Source organism: Saccostrea cucullata, unplaced genomic scaffold (assembly GCF_032062105.1).
Source record: "Saccostrea cucullata isolate Sc308-1 unplaced genomic scaffold, CSIRO_AGI_Scuc_v1 ctg190, whole genome shotgun sequence".
NCBI classification, from domain to species: Eukaryota; Metazoa; Mollusca; class Bivalvia; order Ostreida; family Ostreidae; genus Saccostrea; species Saccostrea cuccullata.
This window is the reverse complement of record NW_026931523.1, coordinates 289,649-309,852: the sequence shown is the minus strand read 5'-3', so window position 1 is coordinate 309,852 and position 20,204 is coordinate 289,649. Positions and strand designations below refer to the sequence as shown.

The 20,204-nt window shown below is 32.1% G+C and overlaps 1 protein-coding gene across 1 annotated transcript; it reads left to right on the top strand.

Annotated features, from left to right (window-relative positions):
* The first annotated feature begins 405 nt into the window (after window positions 1-405).
* On the top strand, window positions 406-17,125 carry LOC134232816 (uncharacterized). Its single transcript, XM_062714795.1, has 4 exons — window positions 406-465; window positions 8,093-8,171; window positions 8,287-8,421; window positions 16,488-17,125. The coding sequence occupies exons 1-4, from the start codon at window positions 406-408 to the stop codon at window positions 17,108-17,110; spliced, it is 897 nt and encodes a 298-aa protein (XP_062570779.1). The 3' UTR covers window positions 17,111-17,125.
* Window positions 17,126-20,204: the final 3,079 nt, after the last annotated feature.

Genomic DNA, 20,204 nt, shown 5'->3' with positions numbered 1-20,204 from the left:
AAGTAAACAAAACTTGGTGAAAAACGCATTATCTAGAAAAATAGAATATAAGAAAAAAGGAAACTTATCCAATTGTTCCTTTGTGTGTTTACTTAAAAAAATTGCCCTGGTTAATGTATCAACATTTTTTTTTAATTCCTTCGGAAAATTACTACAGTTTGGGGCAAATGCTGGTACATTTGTGAGGTAAAATACAGCTAGGATAAATCCTTTTCAATTTAAATTCATTTTTTTTTAATTTTAAACAGAGTAAGTTATTCCATTGTTTTGTGTTAATAATTGCAGTTGTTAAGTTTGAAAATTGTAAAACCAATCATTGATTAATGAAGATTAGGAAGTCTAACGCGCATTCGTTTCAAGTCACATTTTGTCTTCACGCAGCTTCCTCCATGGTTAAATTTTCAAATGTGGAGAACCCTGTATATATATATATATATATATATATATATATATATATATATATATATATATATATATATATATATATATATATATATATATATATATATATATATATATATATATATATATATATATATATATATATATATAGATTTATCACATATTTCCCCCTTTATCCCGTTGATATAGCTCATGTATATATATATATATATATATATATATATATATATATATATATATATATATATATATATATATATATATATATATATATATATATATATATATATATATATATATATATATATATATATATATATATATATATATATATATATATATATATATATGTGTATATATATATATATATATATATATACATGAGCTATATATATATATATATATATATATATATATATATATATATTATACAATTATTGCTGGTTTTTGAGGTCAATACAATGATTTAGCCATCTGAGGAGTACAATATTCACCGAGCCCGAAGGGCGAGGTGAATACTGTACTTCGAAGATGGCTAAATCATTGTATTGACCGAAAAAACCAGCAATAATTGTTTTATTGTAGGATTTTCTGATAAAATGATACAGCTCATTACTTGTTTGCATTTTATTAAGTCCTAGCCAAATACAAGAGAGTAGCAGAATTAAAATGTTAATAAACCTTACCAGTCGTATCAATTTGAAAATTTTTTTAAAAAATCAATTTTAGTAGTCATGAAAGAAATATGTAATGTTAGTCTTTTTATAGGATAGATTTTGAAAGAAAGGAGTATTATCAGGGAAAACTGACTGCCAGAAAGTAAAAAAAAAAATGTTAATCAGTAAAAGTGTTGGAAAGGGGGGGGGGGGGGGTCCCTGCATCCCCTCTTACCACCCTCACCTAAAATATATATTCGCTTATGTTTTGTTCACATGAAAATAAAAACCATAGTCATTTAAATGTCTTTCTAAAACAATTTGTATCAATTTGGAATTCCCCAATCTATTTTTAGATCAATGTAGAGGAAATAAATCCTTGTATTGACCTGGAACGTCACGTGCAGGTCAATACAACGTAATATTTTTCTAACATAGTTGGATCTCAGCCAATCAGAGTGATGGAAATTATTCAGTCATATAATATATATACATATGATTGCACCCATGTGAAAAGGGTCCTTATGGCAATTTTTATGCATTTTGAGTTTTTCACGGATTCTGATAGAGTAAGGTTACAAGTTGTCAAATATGAATTTTTATGGTCCTACGTCTACTCTAAGTAGGTTTTTTCTTCATTTTTATCAAATATACTTTAACAGGTTAATAATGACGTCATGTTTTTCAACAACGTCAAACGTTTTCAGAGTGAACGTTAAATGATTTTCTTCTCCAAGTTTACTACGGTGATTAATAGTTGTATAATATTTAATATTTTTCCATGCACATTATTTTTATCTCGTTGTCTCTTTTAATTATAAATAATTATTTAATAGTTATATATATAATGGATTCATCAGTGGTGTATAGTATTATGAGTGAGTGTTTGTTTTACATTTCACTTTTCTATGACACCAAGGGGAAACCTGAACAGCGGGCAACATCCATTCATTTTTTTTAAACAATTATTTTCTCAAACAAAATATTTACTGGTAATTCATGCAAGAGTCATTGGATAAGCCTGTAGAATTCATTTGAAATTATTTTAATTTAAACATTGCTCTCGATAGGTCAAGATTTCAGCATAAACGATATATCTTTAGTTACCATATATGTGAAAATTATTTTTTTTTTATTTAATTACAACATTACGCTACCTAAATGCTACTGCGAAGTGAAAATTTATTTGATTGTTCTTTCTTTCTAAATTTTAAATAAAGACAGAAAAATTGTGAAGTGTGGTACATGTAACATGTAATTACGATACACAATAGACAGCAAATAAAAAGGAAATTCGGTTGATTCACTGCATCTATAAGGTTGTCTGTCTGCATTGGGTCAATCATGACACTGTTTTTTTTTTTTTTTAAATATAAAGGATACACGAAATATTTTTTCAGTCTAGCAGTAAATATATTTTATTGTTATACCCTTATAAATATCCTTCTATATATTTCTTACTAATAAAAAGTCCAACAAAAGAAATGTTTATTACGTCGGTCTAACAATTTCGCTATTGACCGGTCTTACATAAGAATTGTTAGACCGCAACGTCACCTGTCTGTTACGTCACAACTAATAATCATCGTTCAATATCGGTGACGCGAAAATAGCCGAAGTTAAGAGCTATTAAGAGTTGTTGCTAACAGCAAGGTAAGGTAGAAGGGAAGAGTATGTTTTGTGATAAATAATTTTTGTGATATAATAGACTTATAATTGATTTTGTTCTTTCTCAGCTTGATGTTTATATTTACTGAAGAAGCCATAATTTTCCATATAAATTAATTGATAGTTTAGCGTGTATTGATAAAATTGATCAATCTTAAGTGAGCAGTGAAGGGTATAACAAAACAGTTATAGACTAGGATTCGGGCAACATATGATTTGTTGGACCTGAAGATGAAAATGTTGCCCTTGGCCTGCGGCCTCGGGCAACATTTTCACCTTCAGGTCCAACAAATCATATGTTGCCCTCATACCCAGTCAATAACTGTATAATATTAACCAATCAAAAGGTGGAAAGTTTACAAACAAATGAATGAGTTATAATCCGCAATCATTTACACAATAGATAAACCCAGGATTAATATTTGTAGGATTATGTGTATGTTGGTGAAGGGGGGGGGGTTAAAAAATCTAAATAGCAGAAACTTACAATTCTTGTGAACACGAGTTAAAATAGATAATTTTTTTCTTACTTCAAAAGTTTTAGGTGCACCCAGTACCATTAACCTTACAACTTGCAGACTTGAAATAATGCCGCCTATTATTCTTCATTTTATATTTGTACCTTTAATTCTGGGCATTGCCATTTTCAAACTCGCACAGCGATCATAAACACTATGAGCCTGGAACTAAATTGCAATGAATTCAGTATTGTTGATCATGTATATAATGATACTCTAAAATTAAAAAAATCTTGTTTTATTTTATGAAATGGGTAGTTTTAGAAGCACATCCATAGAATTAAATTAAAGATGCCATTTACGGTTTATATGTATAGCTTTTGTTGGGGTAGGGGTTGGTTAAAGATTAATAACATGTAATTGTTTATGCCTAAATATACAGTCAGTTAAATATGACTGTTTTGTATAATATATTTCCTGACAATTGTCTGTGAACTGGCTGAGCTTTGAAATGTCAGATTTTTGTAGGGATGTAAACATCTTAAAAATCATCATATTATTTATGACCTTATCAAAAAAAAAAAATCCTCTTCATTCTAATGTTGTTTTCTAATTTTATTCTATAAAGTGAGTTTTGAAGAGTATGAATTCCATTCTGGTCCCGTGCCCAGGGACGTAGCAACGGGGGAGGGAGGGGGGCAGGGGGGCCTGGCCCTTCACTTTTCCCCAAACCTAACTTATACTACAGGAATTGATAATTGAAAGTCTGGTTGCCCCCCCACTATTAGTGATGTACGGAAAACGTAGTATAAAAATTGGTACTAAAAAAAAGTTGGCCTCTACCCCCCCCCCCTCCCTCCCCACGAAATAGGATTTTTGACTTTGTACAACATTAACCTTTTTTTGCTTGTCAGCTTTTTCAGGTAACTAAAAAAAAAATTCTCTGGCTCCCCCCCCCCCACTTTCAAAAACGATGCTACGTGCCTGGTGCGGGAAGCTTGTAAAGCCTACATGTTAGAGAAATATATAAGGACACCCCCACCCCCACTGCACTGCAGCCAAAATAAATCAAAATGCAAGCATATTGTTGCGGTTTTATGTCATGTATTTTCAGCATTGAATTTTATTTTCTGTTAGCATTTACATGTAGAAATAAAACCCGACCCTGAACTTATAAAGATTTTTTTATCAACCAAAACAAATAAATAATTTTTGAGCATATTTAATAATATTTACCCATAATTTGATGGCAGGTTAAACAATATATTATTCCACACTGATAACTGCAATGAGATTATAAGTTCAGTGATGATTGAGTTTTTAGCATGATAATTGATCTGTTAAGAGACATTCAATGTTGATCGAGCTTTTATGAAAGACAAAGTGCGGCATGGCTTAAAGAATTAATTTGCAGATAATGCTTAAAACATTTGAAGTCCGTATGAAAAAAACCCAACAACACGTAAGTATACCAAAGAGTTTCATGTATATTAAACTTGGAGATCTTGAAAATAAATAGCTATAAAAATTCATTCGGATGTTTTTTGCTTGTTTTAATTTCTCTAAATTGAAGTGTCTTTGTGCAACAAGAATATAAGACAAAACAACATTTTTAAATTTTAATTTATTTAATCATGATTATAAGGAATAAAAAATAAAATTCGTCATGAAATTATTTCATGCAAAAAAAAAAAAAAAAAAAAAAAAAACTTTAGATAAGAGATTTGAAAAAAAAAATTAAAGTCTGCTCTGGTTTGCAGTTTTCTCTTTTTTTTTTCTTTTTTTTTCCTTTTTCTTCATTAACCTTATTCCCAAAATACAACAATATCTTTTTATCTAAAAATTCATTATTATAATGACGATTAAGTTTTTTTTTATTTGGTCATAAAATATCTATATTATAATGCGGGAGAAAATTCATGCGAACATGCGGCTGAAATGTGAAAAAGTACGCAATTAATATAATGAATGTCCCTGTCTGGTACCCCTGTTACATCGATTGTTGACATCAGAGTTATCTCTCCTATTTTTATTTATAGAAAATACAAATAATCTTGACTATCGTTCTTACACATTCTTGCTAGATTTGTAAAAAACGTGGAAGATGTATGTTTAGTTTCAACATTTGTACAAACAATTTAACAACAGTTTAAGCAGTATGCACCGATGAATCAATGTTTACATGTGATCGACGCGATCGCGATGTATATTTGAGAGTGGTGGAGCGGATCTCAAAGAAGTAGGGAGACAATTTTCCTTTGCAATATTTTTTACGATATACCCTGTCTAAGATGTATTCTAAAAATGTTATAAATAAAATTTATCTAGAGTATAAAGGTTCAATATGCTATCAGAAAACACCTTGTCTACAGCTTCTATACATTTAATTACGCATGTAGAAAAAATATTGGTATTAGAGACGTACGTATGTACAATAGATGTTTGTTTTGAAACCAGTTGTAATTATTTTTATTTACATCTATTAAAATCAGTGGATTAGGAGATACATATATTGATTCAATTAATTTAACAATGAAAATAAATTCCACATGTTGCAAACAGCGACAAAAACTCGGGATGCGTCAAACGTCAAAACACGTGGTTAAAAAAATCTGCGTCGGAGTTCACCGTCAGTCTGCAACGTCATATCTTTATGACGTTATTTCTCTGTTTTAGCAAAATTGCCATAAGGACCCTTTTGTCATGGGCGCAATCATATATATATATATATTTAAGGAATCACTGTCTAGTTTTGAGGGTATGCAAGGGCATCAACAATAGTGGGAAACATGGGATAATTTGCATAACGGGGGAAGCCCGTTATGCTAAAATTATCCCATGTTTCCCACTATTGTTGATGTCTCTGGCATACCCTCAAAACTAGACAGTGATTCCTTATATTTCCATTTTTACTTGAAATAACCATCATAAAATAAATCGAAATACCGTCTTATTGAGTAGATTTGAAATGCACAAGGCCCCATGACGTCAAATTTTACTATAAAAAAATAGTCCCCCAAAAAACGAAACAAATTTATTGACTATTTATATTTACCGTAGTCAAATATCAACATTTATAAAATAAACAACAAAAGAATTTTAAATGATGACCAAAGTAATCTTGTTGACTTTAATTATATATGTGACCTAGATTTAGGTTGTCGGAAGCACGAACATAAATAGGCACTATGTCACTTCTCCGCCGCCATATTGAATGCAATGTTGCTGAAACGGGAGCTGGTCAGCATGGTCAGGAAACCGATTTGTATGGATGTTATAATAACAGAAGAAGTTGAGTTGCTTAAGAAGTCGGATGGTAATGACTAAGGGACGATGTCTGTATCAGATGATGGAGTACGTGCAGATCCATGTGGCAATGTCAATTTCTCCACGTGGCTGTTACGGAAGTGGTGTTCTCGGACTCGCGAGGCCTTGGTCATAGTGGACAGCGTTGCACAAGTGACTTGCTTTCGAGCCGAAGATAATTCATGATATATATCATATCAAATTACTTAGTAAACAATTAAAACATCTTTTTTTTTCTTGAGTATATTTATACGCCAGTGATATACATGCAGGTTGACACCTGACCTTTTAGTAATAGAGAAATATACATACCACAGGGTATTATCATGAAATAAACAAGAAACACTTTCGTAGTGTTTATCATAGAGAAAACAATTGGAAATGGAAATATATATATATATATATATATATATATATATATATATATATATATATATATATATATATATATATATATTATATTTGAGTATATAATTTGAGTATATATATATATATATATTTATCACATATTTCCCCCTTTATCCCGTTGATATAGCTCATGTGATATCGTTTTCGTATCAACACTATGTATTCCTACGCCGCGCGACTTGATGTAAATAAACAGATGCATGTGTATGATAGAGAGAATTACTTAATTTGTCAAATTTCACTTTATTTGATGTATTTTAACAAAATTTCATTCCTGAACTAAAATAATAAGCGCTAGAGGCGAGGGGATAGAAAACACACATCGAGTTGGATAAAAAAATCATATCAAATCACAAACCATGGGAGATCCTATATATATATGATATATATATTTATATATCATTTTTAAACATCTATCGGGATATCAGTATAAATACAGCTTAGTCACGAGATTAAATTCAATTTATGATGAATTTAATCTCGTACCTAGACGTATTTATAGCCCGATAGATGTTAGAAAATGATACCTTATTACTTATATTTACATTTCTAACTTATTCATATTTGCCTGATTGTGAATTTTAACGTGTGAAATGCATTATTGTTCAAACTTAACTACATGCATATAATCCACTGAACGCGTGTCAACCCTTTTTACGTCACTGAGAAATTACGTGAATCGTTTATCCTTATGCACTTCTATGACTTCTTGACCCCGTACTGGTATCTATACAGTTATAGATATGCATTGCTTTTAGCAATGTTATATAAAGGAAAACATTTGCAAATGTAAATATAATTTATAAAAGTTCAATTTACATCTTTTTCTAGGAATCTTGATGCCACCCATTCTTTCATAATTTGAGTAGCTACATAACTTAACAAATTGATTTGCCATTTCAACCAATGGGATCAATTCAGTATGAAAGCTTATGTCGTAGGTATTCTTCATATAATGCTCCAGGAAGTTATTGTGTAATAAATTGGAAAATTCGTATGAGGAAACAAAATCCGTTTGCTTTTCAAAGTGAAAGTCAGCCCAGAACTAAAATGGCTTTTCTGATTTTTCTGATCATACTGGCTTTTTTCGACTGTCTAAACTGTAAATATTGTAACGGGTAAGAGTAATTGTAAGAGTAATTATATACATGTACTTTGTATTTTGAATTTGGATTAATTAAATATGATATTTAGAATTATTTTTCTAGACAAAATGGTCTTCTAATATGCTGTGCAGGATTTTTTCGCAACCAAGAGACCGGTGAATGTGATGGTAATTTTTATTCATATCCCTCAGTCTGTGTGTAAATAAGATGTTACTTTAAAAATAGGATTAATAACACAAACGTTTGTATTTTAAATTAAAGAAAGTTTTGCTTATTTTCTAGAATGTCTGGTAGGATACTTTGGTCCAGACTGTATGCAGAAATGCTCTTATCCGACATACGGAAAAGATTGTCAGCAAGACTGTTCTTGCAAGGAATTTTTTTGCGATTTCGCCAAAGGATGCATTTTTCCATTGTGTAAGTTTAACCAACAAACAGCCCACTATTTTTATGTCCCGTTATCTAATATTTTGGGATATATACAGTGTACATAGTTTTTTCTGTCCATCCGCCTAGCTGTTTGTCTGTCTGTTTGACTGAAAAAAATAATAGATCATTATTCATAACTTTTCATATGGTTTCTTGGCTTTCATATTTCATTATTGTATTCCTTATGACAGGATCTTTCTAAGGGTACCAACAAAGAATCGGGAAGGGGGAGGGGTGTTAAAACGACAGGGATCGTTTTGCTCTTTTTAGGATATCTGAAATTTCATAGTTGAACAATTTACCTAACTTTTTAAACTTTGTACAGCACTGTTCAAATGAAAATATCTATATTTTTAAATATTCATTACAGTAACTTTCAACATGAAATGCTTTCCATACTGCGTGTTAGTTGTTCTATCAAATATGTTTTCAGGGGTTGACAGATGGTACGCCTTACCTTTCCTTTTAAACCTTTTTTGCATACAGATCAGCTAGCCATAATGTGCTGGTCTACACATGCCTGTTTACATTTCAATCACGTAATCGTGTAGTCTTGAAGTGAATGCATTCAAAATGTTATATATCTTGAAAACATGTTATTATAGGAAATATATAATTTTATGACAGTAAATAAATTCATTGTCTTATTCATTTTGCTTTTATTGAAAAAAAAAATTCATCTAAATTTCAATCTGAACTTAAAAATATGATCCGAACACTCGCGACAAATAACTGGCTGTTATAACCAATGAGCCACGAAGACGCATATACATTGCCCTTTAAATAACAGCAAATTAACACACATTGGACTTTTCTGAGAACATATTCCGAAATTTAAGTAGGTAAACTAACTTTTTTATATTCGTAGAGTTGGTCATCGTACAATATATTTTTTTAGATGGTGAGAGGTCAGTGGCGGATTTAAGAGGGGGGCGCACCCGGCGCGCGCCCCCCTAAAATTGTCAAACTTAGCGTAAATCAAATACTAGTATGTCTACTTGGTACACCTCATTTTCACTCTTCAAAATCTCTAGAATCCAGGAGCTTCCGCATGTTCCGGGGGCTTCGCCCCCTGGGAAACCACCATGGCTTTGGTAGACCTCATTTCAACCCTTCAAAATCTCTAGAATTCAGGGGCTTCCGGGGGCATCGCCACTTGGGGCCTCATGGCGGCCCCCAGACCCCCTGCCTAATTTTGGCGCCCCCCCCCAACTCTAAATCCTGGATCTGCGCCTGGAGGTGCATCCGTCCATACCCTTTCAATATTTGTTTACAAAACATTGGTACGAAGACCAACTCTATATAAAAAGACATAGTTTTAACATTCAATTTATGTATTTTTTACGGTTTTTAGAGCGTGTAACCATTTTGGTGGGTTACTAACAATAAATTTCTAAGTCATTTGACTCAGGTTTTATCTTTACTTTATGCATATGGTTATGAATAACTCCCAAGTGTAGCAACAAGTTGAATTTATAAGAATTTTTAATTGATATTTCACCAGCCCTTGCGTAGGCATGTGAAGCGCCTAATCCATACCAGATTAATTGACTTCTAGACATAAACCTTGGAGTTTGACTCATATTTGTCAAGAATACCACACTTTACATTTTGCAATGCCCATAACTTATGTACAGTTGATAAAAGAGTTTTCATATCTCAAATGTGTATTCAATGGTACAAGATATTTCCATAGGTATATATTTTTTTCTCAGGCATTTACTTCATAGTTTGACCAACGTTTGAGAAACTTAAACCCTTACTTTAATTTTTGAAGAGCTAATGTTTTGGCTTTTTTTTCACTTGTGTATTTCTTATAGCAAAGTCTTCCCCATGGGTACAATAAATTTTTACCCTTTGACCATGAAAATCGAGTTTGACGTTAAACCTTTTAGAGAGGTTCTACTTGCGAATTTAAACTAAATTTATTTACACAAGCCTTTTGATTGGATAACAGCATTTTTCATCTCTTGATCGTGAAGTTAGACCTGCATTTGAGAAATTTCATCCCTCGACATAAGCTGTCATAAGGTGACATAAGTGTTTCACTAACACATATTCATGATGTATCACATTCGAACCAGTGAAATACTGTAATCTATTCATTGAATAAAAGTGATATCCTGTCACAGTGTGAAAGGATATCAGAAGTGCGGTAAAACTCTCAACCTTCCTTCCAATAACAAGAATGTTGTAAAAAAATACCCCTTAGTCCATTAGAAAATAAATATACCATTCTGGCATAGAATAAAACAGCCAAAGATCCCAAAATATATTGATAAAATCCTCGTTTACGGCGTTTTCAATTTCACAACACTTAGCTATGAACCTCCAATCGCCTAAGTATGACGTCAGGTAGCCGGTGACTGCTTGAGATATAGACAGAGGAAAAGGGAAAGTCAAAGAAAAATGTAATAAATAGAAAATTCAATATTTTGTAGTTGAATATGAATTTATTTCACTCGTGGGACAGGATTTTTTAAAAATATTTTTACGAGTGCAAAGCATATCCCTATATAACCTGTGGAACTTGCAATTTTATACAAAGAGGACAATCATTCACAGTCAAAACGGGAATGAATTTTAGAGTTCAACATAATATGAACTGCAAAACCAAGAACGTCATATATTGTATGACTTGCCGTGGTTGCGGAGAAAATTACATTGGTCAAATAGGGAATAAAATATCCGACCGTACGCGTGTTAGAGTGCACAAACAGCAGATAAGGGACCCTTCCGTAAGAAATACTCCGTGTAGCGAACATTTTGAACAATGCGGTAAAGGACGTTTCAGTATCTTTCCGTTTTATAAAGTTACCGAGGAAAATGATCAGTTACGACGGGCCAAAGAACAATATTTCATTGATAAATTTAAGCCAAAACTAAACAGAAAAGTGTTCTGATTTCAACAATGACTGTTAATATTGTTTTTTTTTTAAATTTATTAATAATTGATTATTATTGTGTAAATATGTATCATTTACAGTGTCAAGTCTATTTACTCTGGCGCTTTCTACAGACATTTTTTGTGCCAAATTTTAACGTTGTCCTTTAACTATGACGTCATGATAACGACGTTATCATGTCATGTTAAATCCACTGAAGAGCCAAATGGCGAAAGCGCTTTGGAGTAAAATGTGATCATCTTTTCAAAACTCTGGATTGTATATATATATATATATATATATATATATATATATATATATATATATATATATATATATATATATATATATATATATATATATATATATATATCCTCTATATACTCATATTTTATACGTTCTCTTGGTAAAACTTTTAATTTTTTTAAAATACATTTTCCCTGTAATTAAAACATGTTTTTTTTTCTTGGTATTAATAAACAAATGATACAAAATAATATCTGAAATGAATATCTGCTAAAACAATATCAAGCAATATAAGAACGCTTGTGGATTTCATTGAATTGAAATAAATATCAAACGTCAAACTTATAACATTACAGTGCATGGCATTACGTTTACGTTTCATATGAAACTTCTGAAACTCCTTTCGTAATCAGTGTTCCATATATCTTATTGATGTAAAATGTAATTTTAAAAAATAGATCTAGAGCAATTAATAAATAGGAAGGCTATGATTATCAGGAATTTTTTTTAGATATTTGTGAAACCGGAAAATATTTCCTGATCAGAATATTGGTATGAGAAAACAAATATTCTCTAAAATTGGAAAATAAATACATGTAAAATAAAGCAGGAAACATGTGATTAAAAAACATTTAAATTTTCCTGATCAGAAATACAGAAAAAATGTGTTTTAGATTATTCCATTTTAAAATTTTGTTATCGATTTGAAGGAAAATGTATGAAAGATTAAGAGTAAGTTCCAGTTTAAACAATATGTTTGTGAAACACTGATGGCATCATAGTGATGATTAAACTTTTCTTAAATGCAAATTTAATATATTGGTACCTGGAAATACAATTGTGATACATGAGAGCCCTATCACCATCTGTTCCCAATTATAGCAAATCTACATTTTTTTTCATAAGTAAAGATATCTTCAAGAACAGAAGGTCAATATTATTTGTATCCAATGAAAGGTATTTCCACAAAGAACACATGGGTGTAGTTTGGAAGCCCTAGCCCTAACCATTCAAAAGTTATGGCCTAGGTTAAAAGATTTTAAAAGTAGATTAAATTCCCCAAGATCAAGGTCAGGACGTCAAGGCTACTAGTACTGAATGACGCAGGTTGGTTAAGGTAACAACCAAATATTATACTTGCCTTAATGAGATGATGTCATAGTTAGCTATATGACGTGAGGTTTAGAGATAACAATTTCTTAAAATCGATATCTTAGATTGATTTGAGGTCGTAAAAATGTATCAAAATATGCATAGGCATAATATATATAAAATACATGATTACTGTCTTGAAATTTAAGCGATATTTGGGCGAGGGTACGAAAACGTGATAGAGGGCGAGGCTTGCCGAGCCCTCTTACGTTTTCGACCCGAGCCCAAATATCGCTATATTTCAAGACACTCATCATGTATTTTGTTTATCCTGCAACATATTCTGTTCATTTGAACGTCCAAACTAGCTATTTTCGACAGAATTAGGCTCATTTCTGCAGTTGAAACTATGACGCCATGGCGTAAACATTACAATATACATGACGTCACAATGCTTTTAGAACGTCGGAATACATGCACGAGGCTTATTTAGGGCAGTGACCGGATAAAGCTGTGCTTTATTAGGTTATCTTTTTTAGGTCAATGCAAGGGGTAGTTGCTGGATAAAAACGGGAATTTGTCGTTACTGGTCCTCTGTAGTTATCACAGAGATTAAATACCAAATCCGTGACGTCATAACTGTTGATCATGCAGTAGCAGAGTGAAAGTGAAACGTAACGAAAATTCATGTAAACAAACACTAGAAATCGGAGTTCAAAAGCATTTAGAAGGAATATCATGTGTGATTCATGTGGGAATAAAGCTTATGAATAAGGTATGGGAATATACTTCTTCAATTTCTTCGTAAAATTAAAGCAGGGAGGGTGTTAACTTGCCGATCAGCCTTTCCTCTGTCGTTTGTAACAAAAAAGATGCAAAAGTTCAACACTACGCCACATACCTTGAAACTTAATTTTTGTTTCTTTCTAAGGTTCTTATTCTATTGTTTTTGGAAAGTGCTGGTAGAATCGTATGGTTTACGGGAATGGATGCATTTTTTCGATGTTAATATCAAAATGTAAAAATTTTGGGAAGGTTTCGTCCGAAAGTGTTTAATAATTATTTCTGTGATAGGACAGTACGATTCTAGCAGCACTTTTCATGGTACAGAGATGTTTTTACATAGATATTATTACAAATTAAATCTTAATATCCCCGGGGTAGTGTTAAACTTTTTTTTAATAAGGCATATTTTCTAATTATAGATATCACGTGGTGACGTCATGGTGAAGTGCTTACTGTAGTATAAGTTCCATTGAAGTCTATAGAATGCGTATTTATAGCAAAAGTTTTATCCTTGGCTTTTCCGATTTATTATTGTTACATAATAATAAAAAAAAAGTGTTAAATCGCCGAATTCTGATCCATGTGCTGCCTTAACATACCCGCGGAGTTATTGGCAAGGTTAATATTTTTGAAAAAGTCCGGAAATCTGTAAGGTCAATGTCAAAAGTTTAAGATTATTGGTATTCTATAAAAGGACTTGCCACAAAGAATACATTTATGAAGTCTGGAAGCCCTGACTTAACCGTTAAAAAATTATTGTCAAGTTAATGTTTTTTTATGTCCGGAAATCTCCAAGATCAAAGTCAGAAGGTCAAGGTTATTGGTATCCAATAGAAGGTCTTCCCAAAAAGAATACATATGTGAAGTATGGAAGCTTTAGCCCTTACTGTTCAAAATTTATGGCCAAGATTTAAAAAAAATTAAAAGTAGGTCAAACTCTAACTCAAGGTAAAAGGATCAAAGGTTTTGATATCAAATAAAGGTCTTGTCACAAAAATTAAATATGTAAAGTATGAAAGCACTAGCTCTAACGCTTTAAAAGATATTGTCAAGGTTTGTTTTTTTAAAGAAAGTCAAACAAGGTCAAGGGCAAAGGGTCATATCTCTTAGTATCCAATGAAGCGTCTTCTTACATGAATAACATATGAAAAGAATGAAAGCTCTATACATTATCCTTCAAAAGTTATTGACAAGGTTAAAGTTTTTTAATAAATACGTAAATCTCCAAGGTCAAGGTCAAAAAGTCAAAGTTGGTAGTATCTAATTGCCAAAAAATATATACATGAAGTATAACAGTCCTAGTATCTACTGTGCTGCACAGTTAAGGTACCAAAAAGGATGCGGAGCCTAATTTGTACGGGAAAACTTGACTATGACATCATACACATTATACGTAATACAGCATTTCTTAAAAATACCACAAAATGAGTTGATTTCCTAATTTAACCAGTAAGAAGTTATCCAACTACATAAAAACTCACCACAGCGTGCTGTTTTGTCGTTAGTTAAATCCCACATAGCGAGTGACATTTGATGCGTCTAGACTCTGACGTCACATGACGTCATATGTAAGTTACATTTCCCCCAAAGAACCCTGAACAGTGCTGAAAATAAATGAAGAACGTTTCGTTTGCTATTTATCTTCAATATTTATCCATTAAATCAGGGTATCTTTACTTTTAGTAGAACTTTTGCTACTATTCTCACGAGAACGTAGCTTTAACGTAGCTTTAACAAGTGATGCATTGTGGGTCCAAATTACGGCATCAAAAATTCTATCGAATATGAATGTGCAGTACTCCGAATTTTCTCTTCGCACAGGCGTTGCTTTAAGAGCTCGCAGTGACGAGCGTCGCTTCGCGACGCTCGCTGCGCTCGCTATAATCAAGTCACTGATCGCAATACACCTGTCAATATGACGTCATTTCTTACAACGTGACGTAGTTTGTATGGAGTGATAGACAGATAAATTAATATTTTCTCAACACAATGTGTACTTTCTAATTAAATAAAATATTATTTACAGATATTCTATGGACCAATAACTTGTATTTAATGTCTTCTTCACTATTTTATAAATATATATTTTCTGTACATTACGTATTTAATTGACACTATCGCATATTTGTATGCAAGTACATCGGAGGGTAATATGGGGGGTCTTAATAAATCGATCTAGTGCAATGGCATACACTCTATGGATCAAAGTAAGCTTTTTCATTTCAACTCTAGAACTATTAAGGTATCTGAAAAGTGCTGCAGTCCTGATGAAATCTTAAAAAACAATTAAATTATATCAATATTTCATGCCGCTGACAAGCAAAAAATACAGCATTTGATCATGCAAATATAATTTTAACAATGAAATTGCAGAATTTAGACAGGATCGCAGCACTTTTTAGAAATTAGAATGCGTGTCGAAAATATTTATATACTAAACTTGGAAATTTAACTTGGTTATGCCCTTGCACTAGTGATATTTATAAGTAACATCAATACTGCAGGTCAATGTGCTAAAATCGCGTGAATGCCACATCACGTGACTAGACTAAATACTAGATAAAATCGTCCTCGATATGTAGTTATTATTAATAATAACAATTATCCAATATAAATAATGTACTTAAAATAATCACCATCCCGATTACGAATACATTTTTAAATACAAAATTTAGTCGATATTTCCATTGCGCACCTTAACTGTACTGCGTGTTATAAAGTTATGGCCAAAGTTAAAAAAAAATGTGTAAAAGTGGGTCAAAATCCAAGTTCAAGCTCAAAAGGTCAAATTTGTAGGTATCCAAAGAAAGGTCAAGGTCTTGTCACAAGGAATACACATGTACACGGACAAACAGACAAACAGAGAGTCAAAGAGACAAACGGACACGACAAAAATTATATACCCCCGAAACTTCGTTTTCCGGGGGATAAAAATGTTTGATGAAATAATGAATTATATCTTTATATCTTTAGTCATTTATTTAAAACAGTGCGGTCTCTCGTTATCTTAATTATGAAGCTAAATACTCTCTTTCAATTTTTCAGATTCGAAAGTATTGCTGGAAATAACGACGAAAACAGGTCATTATAAAGTTAGTCATGAAATTAAATCTGGTAACAAAAATGTGAATGTTTCCAATAAAGTACAAAAAGGAACAAAAATATTTCACACAACGCTTATATTTCCTAGAAATACGGAAGAGGAGAAGTTTAACGAAACCAAATTTATCATTTTAACAGGAGTGGTTGTTACATTATTTGGATCTTGTGTTTCATTTTATGTTTTAAAAAAACTTTTAGACAGATCAAAACAAAAAAGAGATGAGATCGAAGGAGATTCTAAGTATGCAAATTTACATATGGAGTCGAAAGATATTCAGACCAAGATACGTCATGAAGAGAGGGAAGCAATTAACGAAGATGCAGTTTATTTATATCCTGTACTTGAAAATAGCCCAAATTATGAGGAAATTGATGAAATAGATTCCTTTAAAGAAACCAAAACATCGGATAAATTTGCTGTATCTAATGTATCATCCTGTTCGGAAAATGAATTAGAACTACAATTAAAATATGATGACAATCTTTATTTAACCCCTACAGAGAAACCCTGTCACGTTTATGTTTATTTGACCGATGAAGTCGGAGAAAATGTGGCTTTTGAATAACTTATTTGCAATATGATGAATTTGAATATTTCAACGAATTATTTAATTATGTTATGCTAAAAAAGAATTTTACAGAACTATATAAAACTGAAGAAAAAGATTTAGCTGTGTACTTGTATTTTTACTCCATATAAATTTTTTTCTTCACCTTGTTTGCATACTTTGTCTTCAACTTCTGGAATGTCTTGCTCAAAACATTTTTCTGTGCATGTATACACTTTTCTATATTATGTTCTTGCTACCATCTCTTTTACATTAGCTACATGTCAAATGATAAAACAATGACGTTATATGATTTATATTCTCGTAATTATTCAAGTATACAAGAAATCTATTTCTTAAACCAGTACAAGAAATGTAAACTTGTTCATGGTGTTCTTTGGTTTCCATTTTGAGGAGGAATATATATCGTCTTCTCACCTTGGATAATGTTCTACATGTTGGACGTCTAACTCGCGGCTCAACCTGGAGTATTGCAAATATCAACTGTGTAGAATATCAACGTTTAATTGGTTGTCCCACCTTTGTCAAAAATAGCGACATGTCAATAAAAACCAGTGAACATTACATTAAAATTTTGAATTACTGTTGACAATCAGGGATATTATATCCTGATTTACATGTTCATCTGCAGCACAGGAGGAGTTAAAAAGGAGGTGGACCCAAATTATACGAGAAATACTCACTATGTCGTCATAAAAAACTATCGTTCTTCAAAGTACACACAAACTAAGAGTATAACTGTAAAATAACACTAGACTACATGTACATCAGAAATTACTAACATGCTTTTTTGTCTTTAGATAGATCCTTCACTACAAGATATTTACAATTGCCAATGTTTTTCCTTATATGACAATATAAATTATATTGACATGCAATTTTCAAATCATGCAGTTGGGGAAACCGCACGAGACAATTGGAAGGTTTTGACTATGACGTCATATGATGACGTATATGTGTGTTATGTTGCATTTCAATAACAAGTCCAAATTTTTACAGCGCTTATTTTTCATTGTAACAGGAATTAAATTAAAATGTAAATATATGAAATAAAATATCATTTTCTAGAGTTTTATTGGGATATGAAATGAAATCGTACGTGATCAAATCTACTATAATGCCCGATATTGAATTTGAACACGCGACCGACTTCATGTCATATTCAAATGAAACTCTAGTTTCATATCTTATTTCTTAAATGTAAACAATTTATTGATCGCAATGTACAATGTGACGTCATATCGTAAACTTGATGCAGTATTTACGAAGAGAGAGGCTGATCAAGTGACATTTTGTTCAATGCAAATTAAGTTTCTAATCAAATACAACATCATTTGCAGATTTATAAAAGGACACTTAGGTTCGTTAACCTGTTAACTCAGATTTCTGTTGACCAATACGATTATAATCAAATATATACAAATACAATGGGTTGCTTCTTGATTGGACAACCACTAACTATGGTCGACGGGTGTCTCCCGCAAGTAAATTTCACTAGTTCTGCCACTCCACTAGTACTGCTGCATCTTGGCACTTCCCCCACTGCTAATTGTGGTATGCCACCTCTCTCGCTTCAACCAAGTGACTGCCTTATTCAGGTCTTTAGTGCATTGGTGTACTGTGAAACACTTAGCCGTTCATCCCCTGCATCTGTCTGCCCTATTCAGGTCTTACGACCGAATGCAAGAGAAGAAACAAACTAATGTTTATCCACTCCGTCACCAGAGAGGTCCCCTGAGTTCCCGTTACACAACATGTATTACCTCAGTGCAGCCCAGTACATAGGCAGTTTCATTCTACTTGTATGATCTGAGAATTAATATTTTTAGTGTTTAAGAATTTATATAAAAACGTAGGTCTTACGTTAAAACGAAACTAAATCACAAAACCAATTTCCGTTTCAATATCATCGTCGTCGATAATTAAAATGTACTATGCTTTACATATACTGTCAATATAATTCTCTAAACAAGTGACACTGTTGTATATTTGTATGCATATGCAAATTTATTGAAAGTAATAGAAGGGTCCTATAAAATTGTATATTTATTGCAAGATTATACCCTCAATGCATTATGCCAAGTTTTTAAACATAAATTTAAGAAGGAAAAAGGTATTTTAAACAAGAGGCCCATAGGCCACATCGCTCACCTCAGTAATTTGAGTGATGAAGTTCTGAACCAGATTTCCCCTCTTGCAATGCCTATCATGCCCCCTACCCCCCAAACTTTCGTGATTCTAAAACTTTAGAAACTACACTACCCCAGGATGCTTTCCGTAAGTTTCAGCTTTCCTGGCCCAGTGGTTTTTTGAGAAGAAGATTCTTTATAGATTTTTTCTAAATATATCTACGTTAAACTTAGATTCCATATTGAAGCGCCGCTCTACCCCAGGGATCATGATTTTAACAGTTTAATAACTACACTACCCAAGGATGCTTCCACATAAGTTTCAATTTTCCTGGCCCAGTGGATTTTGAGAAAAAAATCTTCATAGATTTTCCCTTGATATATCTATGTTAAATTTGGATTCCCTATTGTGGTTCTGCCTTTCCCCTGGGAGTCATAATTTTAAGAATTAAATATCTACTCTACCCTAGGATGCTTCCATATAAGTTTCAGCTTTCCTGGCCAAGTAGTTCTTGAAAGGAATTTTTTTTAAGATTTGTTTTATATATTTCTATGTTAAACTTATGTTCCCTATTTTGGCCCCGCCCTACCCTTGGGGGTCATGATTTCAACAATTTCATATCTACACAATCCACGGATGCTTCCATATAAGTTTCAGCTTTCCTGTCCCAGTAGTTTTTGAGAAGAAGATTCCTAATAGATTTTTCCTAAATATATCTACGTAAAACTTGGATTCCCTATTGAAGCCCCGTCCTACCTCTGGGGGTCATGATTTAAACAGTTTAATAACTACACTACCCAAGGATGCTTCCACATAAATTTTAATTTTCCTGGCCCAGTGGTTTTTGAGAAAAAATTCTTTATAGATTTTCCCTAAATATATCTACGTTAAACTTGGATTCCCTATTGTGGATCTGCCTTTCCCCTGGGAGTCATAATTTTAAGAATTAAATATCTACTCT

What these genes read in the sequence shown, in the direction of transcription:
- LOC134232816 (XM_062714795.1), top strand. Translation starts at nt 406, where the DNA reads ATGTGGAGAACCCTGTATATATATATATATATATATATATATATATAT. An exon ending in ATATATATATATATATATAT is followed by an intron (nt 466 to 8,092) that starts ATATATATATAT and finishes TATGATATTTAG; the next exon opens with AATTATTTTTCTAGACAAAA. An exon ending in AGAGACCGGTGAATGTGATG is followed by an intron (nt 8,172 to 8,286) that starts GTAATTTTTATT and finishes CTTATTTTCTAG; the next exon opens with AATGTCTGGTAGGATACTTT.